The 21,476-nt window shown below is 33.8% G+C and overlaps 1 protein-coding gene across 7 annotated transcripts in view; it reads right to left on the reverse strand.

Moving 5' to 3' along the window:
• BCAS3 (BCAS3 microtubule associated cell migration factor) overlaps positions 1-21,476 on the reverse strand; it is a 588,999-nt gene that overhangs the window by 447,628 nt on the left and 119,895 nt on the right. For all 7 annotated transcript variants that reach the window (XM_040640930.1, XM_040640931.1, XM_040640928.1 and 4 more), the window contains 2 exons: positions 9,851-9,958; positions 6,601-6,677 (listed from right to left, as the gene is read on the reverse strand). In XM_040640930.1, the coding sequence (XP_040496864.1) occupies positions 6,601-6,677; positions 9,851-9,958 (185 nt within the window). The remainder of the gene's footprint in view (positions 1-6,600; positions 6,678-9,850; positions 9,959-21,476) is intronic.

Below are 21,476 nucleotides of genomic sequence, written 5' to 3' on the forward strand. Positions count from 1 at the left end.
AGGGGGCGCATGGGTGGATCAGTCAGTTGGGCATCTGCCTTCGGCTCAGATCATGATGTCAGGGTCCTGGGATTGAGCCCAACATTGAGCTCCCTGCTCAGCAGACAGTCTGCTTCTCCCTCTGCCCCTCCCCCTGCTCATGTGCTCGCTCTCTCTCTCTCTCTCTCTCAAATAAATAAAGATGTCCCTAAGGCTATCAACTAAAAAAGAACAAAGGCATCAAGAAAGAGTAATAATGATTCACTCTCCCATTCATTTTTATTAGATTTCACTAATAGTCTGTACTTGCTAAAGGCTCATAAAACAGAAGCTCCTAGTCCCAAAAGGGAAAACACTCCAGATACTGGAGAGATACTCAAGAGCTGATGACTACAAACATATAATTTTCAAATTTCAGATTTTCTGGATTTACTCCAATATGTGGGAGAAACTTCACTCATATATGCGTACATATATTCACTTCTTTAAATATCCACCGAACACCATTAATTTCCAGGTCAGACCTATATATCATTTTTCCTGGAGATTACTACTGATCCTATATTAGCAATTTTCTTCCCCATCTGATGACTTGTAACAGAGTTGCACTACATTCTAAACCATTTTGGCTAACTAAACATCTTGGAAAAGGACCGCTGATGTTTTGAAACCAGGAAACAGTTGAGATAAATGTTTTTCATCTTCAGCAAATTGAGTTTTAGTCTCACAAGAAGCAAAAATAAACATCAGTAATATTTTTAAGTTAGCTAGAACATCACGGATATATTATACTTTCCATGCAGACCTTACTTCCTTCATCCAAATCAAGCTAGATAACTTTGCTCTAAAGGAGATCACTGTCTAGTAGCAGAGACAGAACAAGTAAACAGAAAATGCATACGATAACATGGAAAGTTAAGTGTCTTAACAGAGGCAAAGATTACATGTTATAAAAGCATTCCCAAAGGGTGTTGAGTAATAAAAAAGGTCTGTAATCAAACAAATATGGGAAATATACAAATGTAGTAAATAAATTTAAGCAGATTAAAATGTTAGTCACCACTGCCATTCTCCAATAGAAGGCAGTGTTTCCTGACTATATGTGACCAGGGCACCTTGATGCCCACAGCATGTTGAAGGTTTGTGTTCTGCCAACAGACTTTGGGAACTGCTATCTTTGGGGACTTAGACGAAGGCAAGGTTGCTGTAAGCTAAAGGTGTCAGGAAATGGTTCACATAAGAACTAATACAGACAGCCGAGAATTAAGACAGCAGGATTAAGACATTCTGGGAAAGGAGGGTGCTCGTGTAAAGGCCAATTCAGACAGGAAAATAAAGTGACAGTGCACCTGCAAAGAAATGAGAATAATGAATGGAGTTCAAAGTAAATGTAGCATAAGCAGCATGAAAGGGAATTGTAGATATAAAGAGTTAAAAAGGATACTGGATATTGATAAAGAAGGTTTTTGTATGTGAAAAACCTTGGGATTTCAGGTGGTAGGAAATTTACAAGATACATGTCCCTGTTGGCCCAGGACATTTCTAGTATATATGTTGACCAGATTTGATCAGAATTAAATTAAGTATGGCATTTGTTCAAATCGAAAGACCTCAGTTTAGATGATAAATTATATATGGTCATTTGGTAATGACCTTTGGAAAGGTATAAATGAAAAAGACTGTCCATGAATTGATAACTGTTGAAACTAGATAAGTACATGGTGGTTCATTATTCTACTTTCTTTAAGTAACAGTACGTACTACCCAAAATAAATTCTTAAACAACATTCACAAGAGATGAAACAGTATTGTATAGTATTATTAATATAATAAAACACAATATTTTCACCATCTCACTAAATGTTTATCCAATAAGAAAAATTTTAATAACTTAATAATTTTTTTATAAAATTTTTTATAAAAAATTTTTATAAAAATTTTAATAATTTAATAATCAAAATACATTTAACCATTTTAAGGTAACTAAAAACTCATATTCTTTCTATAAGAACCTCATAGTTTCAAGTAAGAATGAAAACTAAGAAGAATACATACTCTATTCATTCTTCTTTTGCTTAAACATACTTTCATTCTTATTTCCACTATAAATGTTTTAATTGAGAAATTATAGTAAAATCCCAAGATATGAAATTTCTTTAATTGCTTTCTTTGACAATGTGCCAGTTTCTATACTGATTCTGTCAATTGATTCAAGAGCTTTATGTATTTGCTTTTTTTTCTGTCAGATAGAAAATCTGTAAGTTGACCCACGTCAGAACATTCCACAAATTCTTCTATTGCAAAATCTCAAATTGCAAAATACTTCTCCAGAAAATTGGCAAATATTGTCAATGTACAAAAAACAAAGCTTTTTAAAAGATAAATTGTATTTAGAGCCTACAGTATCATAGATTTTTTTATAGATTCTTATATGGAGGTCCTTATTCAAACAGACACATGCACCCCAATGTTTATAGCAGCATTATCAACAACAGCCAAATTACGGAAAGAGCCCAAATATCCATTGAGTGGTGAATGGCTAAAGAGGACACACACACACACACACACAAGAATATTACTCAGCCATCAAAAAGAATGAAATCTTGCCATTTGCAATGACATGGATGGAGCTAGAAAGCATTATACTAAGCGAAATAAGTGAGTCAGAGAAAGACAATTGTCATATGATTCCACTCATATGTGGAATTTAAAAAACAAAACATATGAACATAGGGAGGGGGGAAAGAGAGGCAAACCAGAAAACAGACTCTTAACTATAGGAAACAAACTGATGGTTACTGGAGGGGAGGTGAGCAGGGGGATGGGTTAAATGGGTGATGGGTATTAAGGAGGGCACTTGTGATGAGCACTCAGTGTTGTATGTAAGTTGATGAATCACTAGATTCTACACCTGAAACTAACACTACACTATACGTTAACTAACTGGAATTTAAATAAAAACCTGATAATTGTCTTTCTCTGCTTGACTTATTTCACTTAGCATTATCTCCTCCAGTGCTGTCCATGTTGCAGCAAATGTTGAGAAAGACAATTATCATATGGTTTCTCTCATCTATGGAACATAAGAACTAGGAAGATCGGTAGGAGAAGAACGGGATAAAGAAAGGGGGGGTAATCAGAACGGGGAATGAAGCATGAGAGACTATGGACTCTGAGAAACAAACTGAGGGCTTCAGAGGGGAGGGGGGTGAGGGAATGGGATAGGCTGGTGATGGGTAGTAAGGAGGGCACGTATTGCATGGTGCACTGGGTGTTATACGCAACTAATGAATCATCGAACTTTACATCAAAAACCAGGGATGTACTGTATGGTGACTAACATAATAAAAAAACATTAAAATAAAAAAATAAAATAAAATAAAATAAAAACTATACAATAGGGTTGCCTGGGTGGCGAATAACATAATATAATAAAAAATATTATTATGAAAAAAATATAAAAAATAAAATAAAATAAAATACAGAGAGGTTTAATAAATAAATAAATAAAAACTTGAAGAAAAAATGAAACAAATACATTTCCATCGCCTATTAAATAACAGAAACTCATGTTAGTAGCAACTAATTTCACTCATTTGTAAGAGGCATACAATTAAGGATATAAGGCATATCTACATCATTTTATGCAAAATTTTATTAGACCATCTAAGCTTAAAAGTTCCTATTATCATACATAATTTTGCCCAATTTCTCCAATAAAACAGAGTACTCTGAAAGGTCTATTCTCATTCCAGTGTATCAAAAATATTACAAAGCCTGTGTCCTTCAAATCTAATTATAAATTCAATACATAAATCTAGTGATTTTTATGCTAAGTAAAACAAGTCAGTCAGAGAAAAACAAATATCATATGATTTCACTCATATGTGGAATTTAAGAAACAAAACAAGTGATCAAAGAAAAGAGACAAACAAAAAAGACTTAAATACAGAGAACAAACAGGGGGGTGATGGGTGAAGAGGATTAAGGATGCACTTATTGTGATGAGCACTGAGTAATGTATAGGATTGTTGTATCATTATATTGTACACCTGAAACTAATATAACACTGTATGTTAATTATACTTGAATTCTAAAAATTTTTTAAATCTGGTGATTTAAAATTGTTCCTTTATAATAAAGCTTATTTTTTCTTTTAAAATTCTATCTTGGGTATTTAATTACTGAAAATCTACATTTCTTACTTATTTACTTTAAAAACTTCACTATAAATATGTTCTGTAAAATAAAATTTTCTATTATTAACTTATTCATATTTATTAACTTCTCTTTAATCACTATGACAACTGACTTTATACCCAACTCTTACTACAAAGAAAGAAACAGATCTATTGGCAAGTACAATATTACTTCCAGCCTAATGTTTAAATTTCAAAACATACATTGCCATTTAAATAAACGATCTTAACAAATAATGATTTGGGATGTTTTTCCTCCAATTTTACACAGAGCTGAGGCAGCAAAAGCTATCGCTGTATTTTAAAAAGAAGCAAGAAAGTACCTCTAGGCTCCTGACCTTATTTTAAAAGGGAAAAGCAGCTACCAAGGAAAACAGACTCAAAGTGTAAAATTAATAAGAAGTCACAACAGAGATATCTGACTTTGCAGAAGCCACGACACACATATCTTTGATTAATGATGAAGAGCAGAAGACGACGGATAGAATGTAAGATAAACGCTAAGGAGGGGCGCCTGGGTGGCTCAGTCGTTAAATGTCTGCCTTCGGCTCAGTGCATGATGCCAGGGTCCTGGGATCGAGCCCCGCATCAGGCTCCCTGCTCCGCTGGGAGCCTGCTTCTTCCTCTCCCACTCCCCCTGCTTGTGTTCCCTCTCTCGCTGGTTGTCTCTCTGTCAAATAAATAATACATTTTTAAAAATCTTAAAAAAAAAATGCTCAGGAAAACCTGGTATCTGAATCTGGCTGAAGGGTTCATACTCCGCCCTGATTCACTGCTCTGCAGCCCACATACATGGAGGTAACGGATAGATTCACACATGGTTCCTTAGATACAGTCTAGTTCTCTAATTGTTTTAATTATAATAATGAGTAATACAAATATAGTGTAATATATTAATTCATAAGACCTGTACAAGAAGAATATGCTAAAACAGGCCATGTACTATCCAAAGCTGTCCATATTATGCATAAAATACATTTGTGAATGAAGATATTATTAATGAATATATGCTTCTCAAAAACTTTTTAATTTTTTTATGTCTGGATTGACAACGTAAGATCCTGCCTAGTGATCTACATTTCATAATTATTAATCATAAATAAATTTCTGATTACCATAAAATCAATGAGAGCTGGATTAATGTACTCATTTGTTCAAGAAATATATAGTGAGAGCCTACACCGTGCTAGTTCAATGTCCCAGGCGTTAGAGATATGAATTGTATACATGAGGTCTTGTGAGAAAATGAAAAATATTTCAGGGTACATGATCTCGATCGTTATCTTTGTAGATGTCTGAGAGATGGCTGCAAGCTCAAGAAGACAAGCTGTCATAATTCTTCTTCCTAGTCTGCCAAATTATAAATACTATGTGTTATAATGAATTATATTATGTGTTATATATCATATACAATGGATGCAATTCCATAGAAATGATAATGTATTAGTTACCTCAGAACATGACCTCTTATCAGAAAGGATAATATCTACTACCCAGGGCTTAATACATAGTAGATATTAGGTAAACATCTAATGAATAAGTATGTATACAGTTGTGATAGTTCAAGAACAGCAGCAATACAAGTTGGATTCCCTAGTCATAACAAAACTGAAATCTGTTCCAACAAAACTATCTCTACAGCACACGCATAATCAGACTCTGGGAAAAAAACAGCTAGAGCTTTGACGGAGAGTTATAGAAGTTAAAATATAAGAATGAAAACTACTGTTTTACTAGTGTGTAGTGAAAAAAAAAATTCTAGTATATGTGCTGCCGAAGGGAGCATGAAAAAAAAATTCTAACTCCAGACTTTCTTTGGACTCTGTTCCTGCTGGAATCTCCACCCTCCTGGCCCACCCTACAAGTTTGGGACATGCCAGCCCCTACAACTGCAAGAACCAATTCTTTTCAAAAAAAGAATCACTCAGCCAGTCAGTGAGTATGTATGTGGCTCCAGATTCTATGCTTATTCCGGCACTTTCAAACAGTACTGGAAGTCGTGGGAGATGGAGTAAGAAGGAGGGAGGGAAAGAAAGAGACTGGGACATGTCTCTAAGTTTCAAATCCCTCATGTACGATATAGTCCAGTTATCTCTTCAAGTATGTTATGTGAATGAAGTAACTTAACAACAGCTCTGGAAAATATGGCATAGCTACATGAACCTAAATTACTCATAGCTACTCAAGGAGAACATGTAAGGAGAAACTGAGGCAACATAATACAAGGCTTGCTCAATAACAGGAAAAAAAATGTGTTGTGGGTTGTAAATACATACCATAAAATGAGAGTAGTAAGAGATCCACAGAAACACAGGCATATCATAGTAACTGAATAACCACGAAACACTGATGTGATGATTACAATAAGTTTGCTGATTCTGTCAAAAGCATATTATAAGAAATAAACCAAGTTGATACATACTTGTGACAAAAAACTTTTTTGTGAAAGTACAGCTATCAAAGGCAGCAATTTTCTCCTGCAAGACTACAACGAGGATCCTAAAATTAGAGGGAGAAAAAACAACAAAAAATGTGAATGTGAAATTCTGTATATTAAATCATAAATAAGTTAAATCATTAGATTTAAAGAAGTATCTATCAACGCAATTTAGGCAAGAAACATCAGCCTCTTAAAATGTAAAAATAGAACCACAAATTCCTTACTATAATCAAGAGAGACAGGATTAGAAGAAGAAAAGTGACAGAACGAACTACAGCTTAAAACATTATTTTCTTCTAAATAAAATTTTATTTTCATTCATTATAAATCAAATAAATCTATCTTCATTAGGAATGTATGAAATCAATAAACTGCTGGCTATTTACTAAAAGTGTTTTTCCAGTGCTGGCTCAAAGTCATGGAATTAAACATAAAATGGATTTATGTAACCTGTCACTTAAAATGATTGCTGAATTTCCCAACACAAGAGCAAAAGGAAGAAAGAAAGAAAGCAAACTCAGACAACTGTTATTCAGTATAAATGACTCATTTCTGATTGACTCAATATATTAAAATTTAATCAGAATCTGTATGAACTATATTTCTCCCAGAGCCCAAGATTTGTAAAAAATTAGGAAAATAAGTTAGTTATAAAATATTTTATAACCAAAACTCCTAAAATATATCCAAAATGAAGTTATTTTATAAATTGTGTTTTTGAGTACTTCTCTTCACATTACAGTAACATAAAGATCCAAATTTCAAAGTTATCTTAATAATCAAATAAAAGGTTACAATTATTAAATATTTAACATACTCAGGGTATTTTTCCAAATTTGGGGGAGGTAAATCTGAGTAACAGATGTTAATGATGAGTAGGAAAAAAGAAAATGTTGTCTTTAACATGCATGCTGTATTAATCTTGTTCATTTGCTAATGCAGAACAAAATCCTTAACACAGCTGACAACACATAATAAATGATTCTGTCATGGCACTTAACATAAGAAACCAACCAATCATCAGAACCAGGTTAAAAGGCTTAGGGAATCCATAATAAGAAGGTAACAAACTCAAATGAGAGAAAATGCAGAAAGACAAACAGAGATGAAAAGGTTTTTTTACAATCAAGAAGCCCCTCCCCGTAATATAGTAACATACAAAATCATTTCCATTTCCACAAGGACGGTTTAATTTATTATGAATATTGCTAAGTCCAAAAGACTGTGCCTACAGCTGATTTGCAAAACCAAATGCAGAATTAACCAGGGAAAGATGTGGTGAATCAGATTTGACATTTTATAGAGCAAAAGCTAAGCAGTATCGTGACATCTACATGATAGCTTTTCCTCTAACCTTTACCACATTTAAACTCAGGCAACTTCTAAGTGGAAAATCAATTTTTTAAAAATTACATAATGTATCCAAATCAACAGATTTTTTTGCTGTTGGAATATATCGTCAATGGTTTGTCTTAAAAAAAAAAGAAAAAAGAAAAAGGAGAATATGAACCTTTGCTATATCAACCAAATTTCCAGAGAATTTCATAATCACTTTTCATTGATGATATCTCATATTCATAAATCACTTTTATCTGCTTTTACTCCTACTCAGAAGTTTCACAATCATTAATCACACATGATGAGCACACAGATGACTATGAAAAGATTAACTGTATTAATTTTCAAGGTAATTTATATATGTTAAAATAGTAACTGTCTCGTTATTTCACAGCTAAAATTAAAAGTAAAAAACACAAAAATATTTGTTGTAAGAAAAGCTGACCTAACTGCATCATCCAGAAACACAGTACTTGGAACAAGTACAGATTTACTGTAACAGTTTAAAAAAATAATGCAAGAAGTACTTTTTAAAAAATTTAACTGCACTGCGTTTTTCTGTTTTCTGGTATATTTGTGTATTTGTAATACGAGTAAATTGTGACCTAAAAATCTTATTTGTACTTAATCTCCCTTTTCAAGTGTGTTTAAGTTTCCGTTTGGCTAACTATGTATGTAATCTATTTTGTGAGAGCACAAAGGACACCTGAAGAAGAGCTCTCATTGTATTTTTCCAAGTTAAATATATTACCCACTAGACCCACCCATTCAATAATGTTGATTTTGAATAATTTGATGTTTCACTGGATAATTACATTATCCCAGCAATAATATTTGTTTCCTATAATTTTGAGTTTGATACTATTTGAAGTATAAATATGCATAATAATTAGATCTCCACTATGAACTACAAACTATCACTGAACAGCTTTTCTTTGTCTGATTTCATGTTTTTGTACTTGAATTCAAATACTTTTATCATTAGTGTCAAAGTCCACATGTTCTTCTAGTTTATATTTGTCGGGTATGTCTTTATCTTCTTTTTACAGTCAACCTTTCTGAGTCATTCTTTGAATCCCTTTAAAATCCAACCTGAGAGTCTTTTATTACAAAATTTATTTTATATTGACACAGCATAAATTATTGTGTTTTCCATGTTCCATGTGTTTGCTTTTTGATGAGATGTAAGATTTACAGTTTCCATCCATGACCTCGATCAAGACATTTACCATTGCAGGGCTGCAGTTTTCTCAAATGTAAAAGGAAGTATTGAGTAATAGAAGATTCTTAAAGTCCCTATCTCCCCTAATGTTCAATGGCTATAAATTAATTCTTCATTATCATCAGGTCAGGTTCAACCCAGATCTGAGTATTTTCCTGGAGATTTCAACAAAACAGATTTTAAAGAAGGAAAAACTACCTAGTCCATGTTTCAGCTCTACTGTGAAATACAAAGAAATAACAATATTTAAAGCCATTTTTAATTGTTCAGAATGTTTTGTTTTGATGAATGTTAATAGGAAAGTTATACTGCATATCATAAAGCAGCACAGAAGCACATACATTCTATTAAAAAGTTATGTTAAACATGTAAAAAAGTTCCTCAAAGCAACACTTAATCTTTGTACATTTGCTCAGATACTTTTTACTCTTTTCCATTTCAGTGTTTAAATGCTAGTTAGGACTCACTAAACTTAATTCACTAATGGGTCAAGACTGGAAGTTTGAAAACATTCATTCAGAAATCTTAACGGCTACACCATTTGGCAGAATTCAGAAGGTATTTTGTGACTTCGTTACAAAGTAAGTCAAAGATGGTGAATGACACTAGTAGAGCTTTACCTGCCCAGGAGGTACCTTACCTGGAACAAGAAACACATGAAGAAATGCTTACCGTTTGTTGCAATGGAGATCATAGATAGGTGTTTTAAACTGAATAGACTTGACCATCTCCCCGGTACGAAGCGAATATAGATCTACACAACAGTAAGGTGGACTTGTGCTAAAAAAAAAAAAAAAAAAAAAAAAGACAAAAGCCATTATTTTTTAAAATGTGGGAGGGCCAGTAAACTCTACATTTTCAATGATTCGTTATATTCTATACAGTGGCTAGCTGAACATAATTAAAAAAATAAATTAGAAATAAATTTTTAAAAAATAACATGAATGGATAAATCTTAAGTAAAATACACGGATGATCAATAAAAAACTTCTACATTTTCTTATTAACATGATTGTAAAACCCTTAATTAACATAATGTAAGGAAATTTATTTGAACTATTAAAAATTCATAATATATCCCAATTAACTCATTTCAGAAATGCAAAATTTGGGAAAAATAAAATGAAACTCACTCACCAAATTATTACTATAGAAAAGAAAAAATCATAAAATTATCTTAATAAATGCAGAGAAGTATTTGATAAACTTAAAAAGTTGTTCAAGATAAGAAACATTTCATTAATCTGATAGAGTATAGCAACCTTAAAACTAATAAAAACTATCAATCATATATAATGGTAAACCACTGAAAATCTTTACCCTAAAATCAGGAACTAGACAAGAATATTCATTATCAAACCACATCTACTCAACATAGTATGGAAGGTCCTGTGCATAAGGCAAGAAAATAAATTACCATACGGAAGAAATACGGCTGTCATTATTTGCCGAGAACTTGACTGTATTAAGTATAAAACTCAATAATACAAATCTGTATATCAAAACATACATAAAGACAACTCTACAATAGCGGTGCCTGGGTGGCTCAGTTTGTTAAGCGTCTGTCTTCAGTTCAGGTCATGATCCCACGGTCCTGGGACTGAGCCCCAAATCCAGCTCCCTGCTCAGCAGGGAGTCTGCTTCTCCCTCTGCCCCTCCCCCCCACTCATGCTTGCACTTTCTCCCTACCTCTGAAATAAATAAATAAAATCTTCAAAAAAAAAAAAAAAAAAGACAACCTCACAATAAAGATGAACCTCACAATAAAGATGAAACATGGGTTGTTAATATGGATTGTTAGTTAATTGATACATCAATTTAGCCAGGTCACTAATAACAACAGCACCTGTATTTTTATGAATTAAGCACAAACCATTATAAAGTGAAATTTTAAAATATATATGTTGAATATATGAATATACTGAATACCTTGGAATGAATCTAAGATTTTGACATATTTATACAAAAAGAAAGAAAACAAAACAAAGCAAAATAAACTGAAGTATATACCAGAGGCTGACGGACTTTCTAAACTGATACAGTTCCACCCTAATGAAAAATCGACCAGAATGAGACCTCATTCTAAAATGTATATAAATATGCATTCCACATGATCAGACTTATACTGGAAAGGTATAGTAATTAAGACAGTGGGTTCTTGGTACTAGAACAGATAAAGAGACTGATGTTTCCATCTTAACAAAGTAGGAAAAGAAGAGCAAGTTAAATCCAATAAAAGTACAATGTGGGAACTAGTAATACAATATGAAATGAAATGAAACTGGAATAAGCAAAAGAAAAAATCTGTGGAACTAACACCTCGTTTTCTAAAACCAATCTAAACCAATCTATAAAGAAATAATCTGAATATGCCAGTATCTATAAAAGAAACTGCACTCATAATTTAAAACTTCTCACAGTGAAATCCTCAAAAATGACTTCATTTCTAAATTCTATCAATCATTTAAATGAAAATATTTAGATATCCTACTAAATAAAAACTTAAAAAAAAAAGTAAAAATAGAACTATCATAACTATCATATGATCCAGCAATTCCACCTCTGGGTACTTATCAAAAAAAAAAAAAAGACTAATTCAAAAAGATACACTATGCAGCGCCATGTTCACTGCAGCGCTATTTACAAGAGCCAAGACATGGAAGCAACCTGCGTCCCTCAATGGATAAATGGATAGAGAAAATGTGATAGATACAGACATACATACACAATGGAATATTATTCAGGCATTTAAAAAAAAAGGAAGTCTTGCCATTTGTCACATGGATAGAATTGGGGGCATTTGCTGAATGAAATAAGTCAGACAAAGACAAATACTATATGAACTCACTTATATGTGGAATTTTAAAAAACAAAAAACCTGAATTCTTCAATACAGGGAACAGACTAGGAGTTGCCAGAGGTAAGGGTATGCAAAACAGAAGATGGTCAAAAGGAACAAATATCCCATTATAAGATTAACAAGTCCTGCAGATGTGATGTACAGCATGGTGACTAGAGGTAACAATCCTGTATTATATACTTAGAAGTTGCTAAGACAGTAATCTTAAAAGTTCTCACCAAAAGAAAAAAAATGGAACTGTGTGGTGACGAACATTAACTAGACTTACTGTGGTGATCATTTCGCAATACATACAAATATCAAATCATTATGTCATATACCTGAAACTAATATAATGTTATAGGGCAATTATATCTCAATTTAAGGGGGGAAAAGGTTATAATACTGGTCTGAGCACAGAAATATAGGTCAAGGGAACAGAATAGAGAGTCCATGAATAAACTCACACATATGGCCAAATGATTTTCATCAAACGTACTATATAATTAAGCAATGAAAGAACGGTTTTTGAACAAATGCTCCTTTTAAAAATTAAATCTTTGCATGGAAGGAATTAAAATTTCTAGCTTATATACAAAAATTAACTTATAATGGGTTACATTCCAAGAACATAAGAACCAAACATAAGAACCAAATAATTGCTTCTAGAACAAAATTTAGGTAAAAATTTTTTTTTTAATTTTTTATTATGTTATGTTAGTCACCATACAGTACATCATTAGTTTTTGATGTAGTGTTCCATGATTCATTGTTTGCGTATAACACCAGTGCTCCATGCAACACATGCTCTCCTTAATACCCATCACTGGCCTATCCCAATCCCCCACCCCCTCCCCTCTGAAGCCCTCAGTTTGTTTCCCAGAGTCCATAGCCTCTTGTGGTTCATTCCCCCTTCTGTTTACTCCCCCTTCATTCTTCCTTTCCTTCTCCTACCGATCTCCCTGCTATTTCTTATGTTCCATAAATGAGTGAAACCATATGATAATTGTCTTTCTCTGCTTGACTTATTTCACTTAGCATAATCTCCTCCAGTCCCCTCCATGTTGCTGCAAATGTGGGGTAATCGTTCTTTCTGATGGCTAATACTCCATTGTATATATGGACCACATCTTCTTAACCCATTCGTCTGTTGAAGGGCATCTCAGCTCTTTCCACAATTTAGCTATTGTGGACAATGCTGCTATGAACATTGGGGTGCATATGGCCCTTCTCTTCACTACGTCTGAATCTTTGGGATAAATACCCAGTAGTGCAATTGCTGGGTCATAGGGTAGCTCTATTTTTAATTGTAAAATTTATTTCTTAAACAAGAAAAAGAAAGCACGAACACAGACATAATTGACAACACAAAATTACCAAAATTAACGACTTTTATTTTTTAATAAAGATATTTAAAAAATGAACAAGAAAGTCCCATATTGTAAGAAAATATTTTCAAAAGATGTATCTGGCAAAGGGTTTGTATCCAGAACATAAAAAGAACTCTTATCATTCAATAATAATGATATATACAACATGTTTTAATGGCCATAATATTTTTTTTTAAGATTTTATTTATTTATTTGACAGAGATAGAGACAGCCAGTGAGAGAGGGAACACAAGCAGGGGGAGTGGGAGAGGAAGAAGCAGGCTCATAGCGGAAGAGCCTGATGTGGGGCTCGATCCCATAACGCCGGGATCACGCCCTGAGCCGAAGGCAGACGCTTAACCGCTGTGCCACCCAGGCGCCCCAAATGGCCGTAATATTTTAAAAGACACTTTACCCAGGAAGATATAGAGATACATATGATAATAAAAAGAAAAGATATAGAGATAGCAACTAAGCACTTGAAAAGATGAAGTGAAATGCAAATTAAAACCACTAAACCACTAAGGGATACCTACACTCACTAGAACGGCTAAAATTTAAAAGACTGGTAATACAAGAATGCAAAGTAATTAAAATGTTATACATTGCTGTTGGGAATGCAAAATGGTACAATCATTTTGAAAAATAATTTAGTAGGTTTTTATACATTAAAAATACCCTTACCATATGTCACAACTAGGTAATTTGCTATTCATAATAACAAAACACTTAATAAAGATCAACAGGTGAGTGGATAAATATACTGTGATATACTGAGGCAATGGAATATTATTCAGCAATTTTAAAGAACAAGTTATCCATACAACAACATAAGTGAATCTCAGAACCATTATGAAGTGGAAAGAGACCAGATAACGAAGTCTACACACTGCATGAGTCCCTTTCCGTGAAAAGGCAGAAAGCTAAAATTATAGGAAGTAGATCAGTGGTTGCCACAGGGCAGGGAAAGAGGGAAGCGCCATGAAAAAATGTGGTGGATGATGGAAACATCGCTGTGTCTTGACTATGGAGGGTCCTTACACAACTGGATGCAAATGGCCAAACTGGAGGTGGGGGAAAACCTAATAAAACCTGAACTTCAATCTCTAAAACTGACACAAGGCAAAAATTCTTTTCTTAATGTTCCCAAGTAATTAATCCAGTCCTCTGCTGAGAAGCAATGAGTTAATAATGAATGAAATCTAACATTTTGCCAGACCAACTGGGAAGAAAAAACAGCTTGTCACCTTCAATTAGCAGCTCATTATAGCTACAGTACACTAGAAACTTGAATTCTGATCATTTCACTGGCATCCATACAATGTCACAACTGAGATTCTTCTTGCAGAAAACCTTCAATAGAAGTGGACAAAACAAATGCTATGAAGGCTCAGTTTAAAGTTCACTGAACAAGACTTGGTGGAATTGGAAAATCTATTTATATATGGAAAAAAAACTCTTACTCAATGCCTAACAGAAAAAGATAATTATTTTAAAACAAGAGTTTTCAGAAAGTCACACATTCATAAAGGAGTCATGCTATCTGCCAATAACACGGTTGTGTACACGCCTGACATACCCTTTTGTTCTCTATTTTCTCTCTTTTTAAAAGCTTTGACTATTTCCCTGGGACACAGCAAGACAATCTTAATTATCCTCATGGATAGGCTGATGAGAAAGCTTTCCATAACATCAGCAGTATGCATGCCCCTAACAGAAAGGATGCATGTTAAACTGAAACTAAAATATACAGACATGAAATAAACTTTTACTTTGCACTCCAATGTATACCAGACAGTGCCACAAGGAAATTGTATAGAGAATAAGTCTTCATTAGATCTCCAGAACTCAAATGGGTTAACATTTTTACAGGTTTGTGTCTGACATTTAAACATAAAGCTATGACTTAACTTTACAATAAACCTAATTAATTCTTTAAGAAAAAAAGTTCCACATAGAAATGTTGAGAGTCAAATTTAAACTGTAACTGAATATATTGCAAGCAAACACCAGAGGTTGGAAAGAAAGCAGGAATGATGCAATTTTTATTATTAAATGGTTGGTTCAGGAAGTCGAACTTGTGGCCCCAACACCTCTCTCTCTCTCCAATACATGGGTATCAACATGCATAGTATAAAGTTATGTTGTAGTTTTCATGATAAGTATAAAATAGAAATGAACACAAACGGTCCTTAACTGACCTTCTCTTTACCTAAGTAGCTTGTTTTATGGTGAGTAACCAAGAATATAATCTGAAAAATTTTGTATCAGAATAATCTGTTACCTATTGTGCCCATGACCTATACCCAAGAGGGAAATTATTAAGCTTTGCTTAGGGAGGGAAAACTCCTCCCACAGCCAATGGTATGGTATTGAAATAGTTCATTGATCTCAGTGAAGAGTGCTGATGAGAACTATTTGAAGGACAAATTTTTTAAAAAGCTTCCAATATTGAAAATGTGATGGTTAAATTAAGCAGTAAAGAATTATGAAACAAAATAGATTTCTTAAAAGAAAAAATATTAAAAAGATTGTAAATACAGAAGATAAACAAGAAAATGCTAAACATTTCCATCTAAATATCTTGCCTACTTCAGTGTTTCTTACTTTCTCTGTAATACTTTTCATCACATTAAAAATATTGTTAATATAAATATATTTAATAATTTTTTTATTTTTAGAGCAGTTTCTGCTTCACAGCAAAACTGAGTACAGGATACAGAGATTTTCCATATACTCCTCCCACCATTCATGCATAGACCACTCTTTAGCAATATCCCCTATCAGAATGGAATGTTTGCTATAATTGATGGACCTACAATGACATATGATCACCCAAAGTCCACAGCTTACATAAGGGTTCACTCTTGGTGTTGTACATTCTATGGATTTGGACAAAGTTATAATGACATATATCCAACATTATAGTATCATAAAGAATAAACTCATTATCCTAAAATTCCTGTATGCTTCCTTCCTTCAACCGCCCTGGCCAATACTGATCTTTTTACTATCTCCATAGTTTTGCCTTTCACAGAGTAGAGTTGAAATCACAGAGGAGGTAGTCTTTTCAGACTGACTTCTTTCACTTAGCAATATGCATTTAACTTTCCTCCACTTCTTTTTATGGCTTGATAGTTCACTTTGGCCCTGATTAACATTCCGTTACCTGGATGTACCATAGTTTCTTTATCCATTCATCTACTGAAGGATATCTTGATTGTTCCATGTTCTAGCAATTATAAATAAAGCTAATATAAACACCTGTGTGCACCTTTTTGCACAAGTATAAATTTTCAAGTCCTCTGGATAAATACCAAGCAAGGTAATTTCATGAATCATATGGTAAGATTTTAGCTTTGTATGAAATTGCCAAACTGTCTATCAAAGTGGTTTTACTATTTTGCATTTACTATCAGAAATGAATGAGAGTTCCTGCTGCTCCACAACCTTACCAACATTTGATGTTGTCAGTTTTCTGGATTTTGGTCATTCTAATAGGTGTGTAGTGGCATCTCGTTGTTTTAATTTGATTTTCCCTGATGGTATAAGATATGGACCATATTTTCATATGCTCATTTGACATCTATCTATTCTGTTTGAGGTGAGGTCTTTTGCCCAATTTTTAATCAGTTTTTCATTTTCTTATTTGGGTTTTAAGAGGTCTCTATATATTTTGGACAACTGTCCTCTGTCAGATATGTATTTTCCAAGTGTTTGCTCCCAGTCTGCGTTCCATATTCACATTCTATTGACAGTGTTTTTGAAGAGTGTAAGTATTTAATTTTAATGATATCCAACTTTTGTTCAGAAAATTGAATCTGTGAAGTATAGGATAAACCTCAGAAACATTTCCAGAATGAAGAGGAAATGAATAAGAGGGATTAATTGGAAAACAGCAGATAAAAAGAACTGAACATAGAGATTCAATTTATGGAAATACATATTATTGAAGAAATTCTGCCTTAAGACTATAGCATCAATCCCTGCCTGATAATCTCCAGCTTGCCAGCCTAAGCTATTTCTTACCTGTGAGGCCCCACAATCATGTAACCCAATTCCTTTAAATGAAAATCATGTTGAATCACTGTATTTTACACCTGAAAATAATATAACACTGTATGTTAACTATACTGGAATTAAAATAATTAAAAAAAAAAAAAAAAGAAAACTCCAGAAACCAATACTGCACTGTACGTTAACTAACAAAATTTAAACTAAAAATAACAAATGAAAATAAAGAGAAGAAAAAAATAAAATGAAAAAGAAAGAAAAATCATGTGTGTGGGTGTATACACTGAATGATATACTGGGTAATCAAGAATATAATACACATGCCCAGAGCCAAATGTTTGCTCAAAAAACAACTGCAAGGTCATGACTTGCATCTCTGGCTGGGCCTTTGAGTCTGCAACAAGCTGGAGATGAAGGCTAAGGTAGTGTAATAGATGCCATCACTACGCACTCAAGGACCATCCCAGCTCAGTACCAGTTTGCAAATGTTAGAGTTTTTATTTTTCCTTTTGGTACCTGCCATTTAAGAAAATCTCTGTCAGATCACTGCCTGACTGCCAAGATAATAGAGATTTCAGTAATCACATAAGACAATAAACATAATCTTTACAAAAAGAGTTTAAAAAATCCACTAAACAATGGGTGGATGCAGGCAAAAACAGCATGCTCTGGGGAGGATAACAATCTGATGTTCGGAGTTGCACATTACAATATTCAAATGCCCACTGTTCAAAAAAAATTGCAAGGCACACAAAGAATCAGAAAAGTGTGGCCTATTCATAGAAATAAATGGAGAGAAACACTGAGGAAACCCAGGTAGTGTACTTAGTATACAAAGAATTTATATCAGTTGACTTAAAGTTCATGCTCAAAGAGCTAAAAGAAAATACACAAATAAAGATCTAGGAAAATACACAGATAAAGATCAATGAAGATCTAGGAATTATGAAACAGGAACTACATAGAAATAATGGAACTAAAAGTATAATAATTAAAATGGAAAGCATACTAAAGGTTTCAGAAGTGTATCTGAATATCAGAATAGGCAAGAAGATAGAATGTGCAAACTTGAAAATAAGACAACTGAAATTACATAACAAAGGAAAATTTAAAAAGAATGAAGAAAAATTAACACAGTTTATGAGCAACATTATAGATCAACTAAACGTAACCAACTCAAAGAAGACTCCACCCAACAACAGAATATACATTCTTCTGAAGTGCACATGGAACATTCTACAGGATACACCATATGTTAGCCACATAACAAGTCTCAATAAATTTAAAAACAATGAAAACAAGCTTTCTAACCAAAATGGAATGAAACTGCTAATCAAAACCAGAAGGAAAACTGGAAATTCACAAATATGTTGAATTAAACAATAGCCTCTTAAATAATCACTGGGCCACAAATATGTGGAATTAAATAATAAACTCCTTAACAATCAACACTACATTAATGGAATGCAGGGGGAGAAAAACACATGATTATCTCAACTGATAGAGAAAAAAGCATTTCCCAAAATTCAACATCCTTTCATGATAAAAACATATTAAGAAATTAGGAATAAAAGAAAATTTCCAAATATGTAAAGCACCTTTATGAAACACCCACAGCTAATATTATACTCAATGGTAAGAGACTGAATGCTTTCCCCCTAAGATCAAGAAGAAGAAAAGGATGCCCACTTTTAATACTGCTATTCAACGTTGTATTGAAAAATCTAGCAAAAGCAATTAGGCAAGAAAAAAAAATTAAAAGCTTCTAAATTGGAAAAGAAGTTTTACTAACTCACTCTATTCACAGACAACATGATCCAATATATAAAAAATCCAAAAGAATCCACAAAATAATACTAGAACTGATGAATTCCAGAAAGTTGCAGGGTCCAAGATCAACACATATAAAACAGCAATTATCAATCCAAAAGAGAAATTAAGAAAACAGTTCCATTAACAAGAGCAATGCAATCTCTATCAAAATTCCAATTTCTGCCCTTTTTTGCAGAACTGAAAAGCAAACCTAAAAGCAAATGGAATTGCAAGAGGCCCCAAATAGCCACACAGTACTGAAAAAGATCAAACCTGGCAGACTCAGATTTCCCAATTACAAAACTTACAACAAAGAGATTTTAATCAACTGTAATATTGACATAACATCAGATATATAAACTAATGGAACAGAATTCAGATTCCAAAAATAAACACATACCTCTATAATCAATTAGTTTTCAAAAAAAGGGGGCCAAATCTATTCATTGGGGGGAAAAAGAGTATCTTCAAGAAATGGTGCTGGGTAAACTGGAAGTCCACACGCAAAAGAATGAAGTTGGACTCCTATCTTACATCAAAAATAAAAATTAACTCAAAATGGATTAAAGACCTAAATATAAGATCTAAAACTGTAAAAACTCTTAGAAGGAAATACAGAGATAAATCTTCATGACTTTGGATTTGGCAATATTCTTAGATACAATACCAAAAGCATAAACAACAAAAGAAAAAATACATAAACTGGATTACATCAATATTGAAAACTTTTGTGCATCAAAGGACATTATCAGGGACACCTGGGTGACCCAGTTGGTTAAGCATTTGTCTTCAGCTCAGGTCATGATCTCAGGGTCCTGGGATCAAGCCCAGCATCAGGCTCCCTGCTCAGCAGGGGAGGTGTCTGCTTCTCCCTCTCCCTTTGCCTCTCCCCCACTCATTCTCTCTCCCTCTCTTTCTCTCTCTTTCTCAAATAAATAAAATCTTTAAAAACAAAAACAAAGGACATTATCAAGAAAGTGAAAAGACCAGGAGAAGATATTTGCAAATGACATATCGAATAAAGGGCTAGTATCTAAAATCTATAAAGAACTTATTAAACTCAACACCCAAAAAACAAAAAAAAAATAGTCAAGAAATGGCAGAAGACATGAAGAGACATTTCTCCAAAGAAAACATACAAATGGCTAACAGACACACAAAGAAATGCTCAACATCCCTCGGCATTAGGGAAATACAAATCAAAACCACAATGAGATACCACCTCACACCTGTCAGAATGCCTAAAATTAACAATTCAGGAAACAACAGATGTTGGCAAGGATGCGGAGAAAGGTCAACCCTCTTATACTGTTGGTGGGAATGCAAACTGGTATAGCCACTCTGGGAAACAGTATTTGAGATTCCTCAAAAAGTTAAAAATACAACTACCCTACAAACCAGCAACTTCACTACTAGGTATTTATCCAGAGGACACAAAAAGAGTGATTTGAAGGGGCACATGCACCCCAATGTTTATAACAGCAATGTCCACAATTGCCAAAATACGGAAAGAGCCCAGATGTCCATCGATGGATGAATGGATTAAGAAGGTGTGCTAGAGGGGCGCCTGGGTGGCACAGCAGTTAAGCATCTGCCTTCGGCTCAGGGCATGATCCCGGCGTTCTGGGATCGAGCCCCACATCAGGCTCCTCTGCTAGGACCCTGCTTCTTCCTCTCCCACTCCCCCTGCTTGTGTTCCCTCTCTCGCTGGCTGTCTCTATCTCTGTTGAATAAATAAATAAAATCTTTAAAAAAAAAAAAAAGAAGGTGTGCTAGATATGGATATAGATATAGATATAGATAATGGACTAGTACTCAGCCATCAAAAAGAATGAACTCTAGCCATTTGCAATGATGTAGATGGAATTAGAGTGTATTGTGGTAAGTGAAATAAGTCAGCCAAAGACAAATACCATATGATTTCACTCATCTGTGGAATTTAAGGAGCAGGGAAGGAAAAATAAGATAAAAACAGAAAGAGAGGCAAACCAAAAGGACTCTTAACTCTAGGGAATACAGGGGGCGCCTGGGTGGCACAGCGGTTAAGCGTCTGCCTTCGGCTCAGGGCGTGATCCCGGCGTTATGGGATCGAGCCCCACATCAGGCTCCTCCGCTATGAGCCTGCTTCTTCCTCTCCCACTCCCCCTGCTTGTGTTCCCTCTCTCGCTGGCTGTCTCTATCTCTGTCGAATAAATAAATAAAATCTTTAAAAAAAAAAAAAAGAAGGTGTGCTAGATATGGATATAGATATAGATATAGATAA

This window comes from Ursus maritimus, unplaced genomic scaffold (genome assembly GCF_017311325.1).
Source record: "Ursus maritimus isolate PB19 unplaced genomic scaffold, ASM1731132v1 scaffold_24, whole genome shotgun sequence".
Taxonomy (NCBI): domain Eukaryota; kingdom Metazoa; phylum Chordata; class Mammalia; order Carnivora; family Ursidae; genus Ursus; species Ursus maritimus.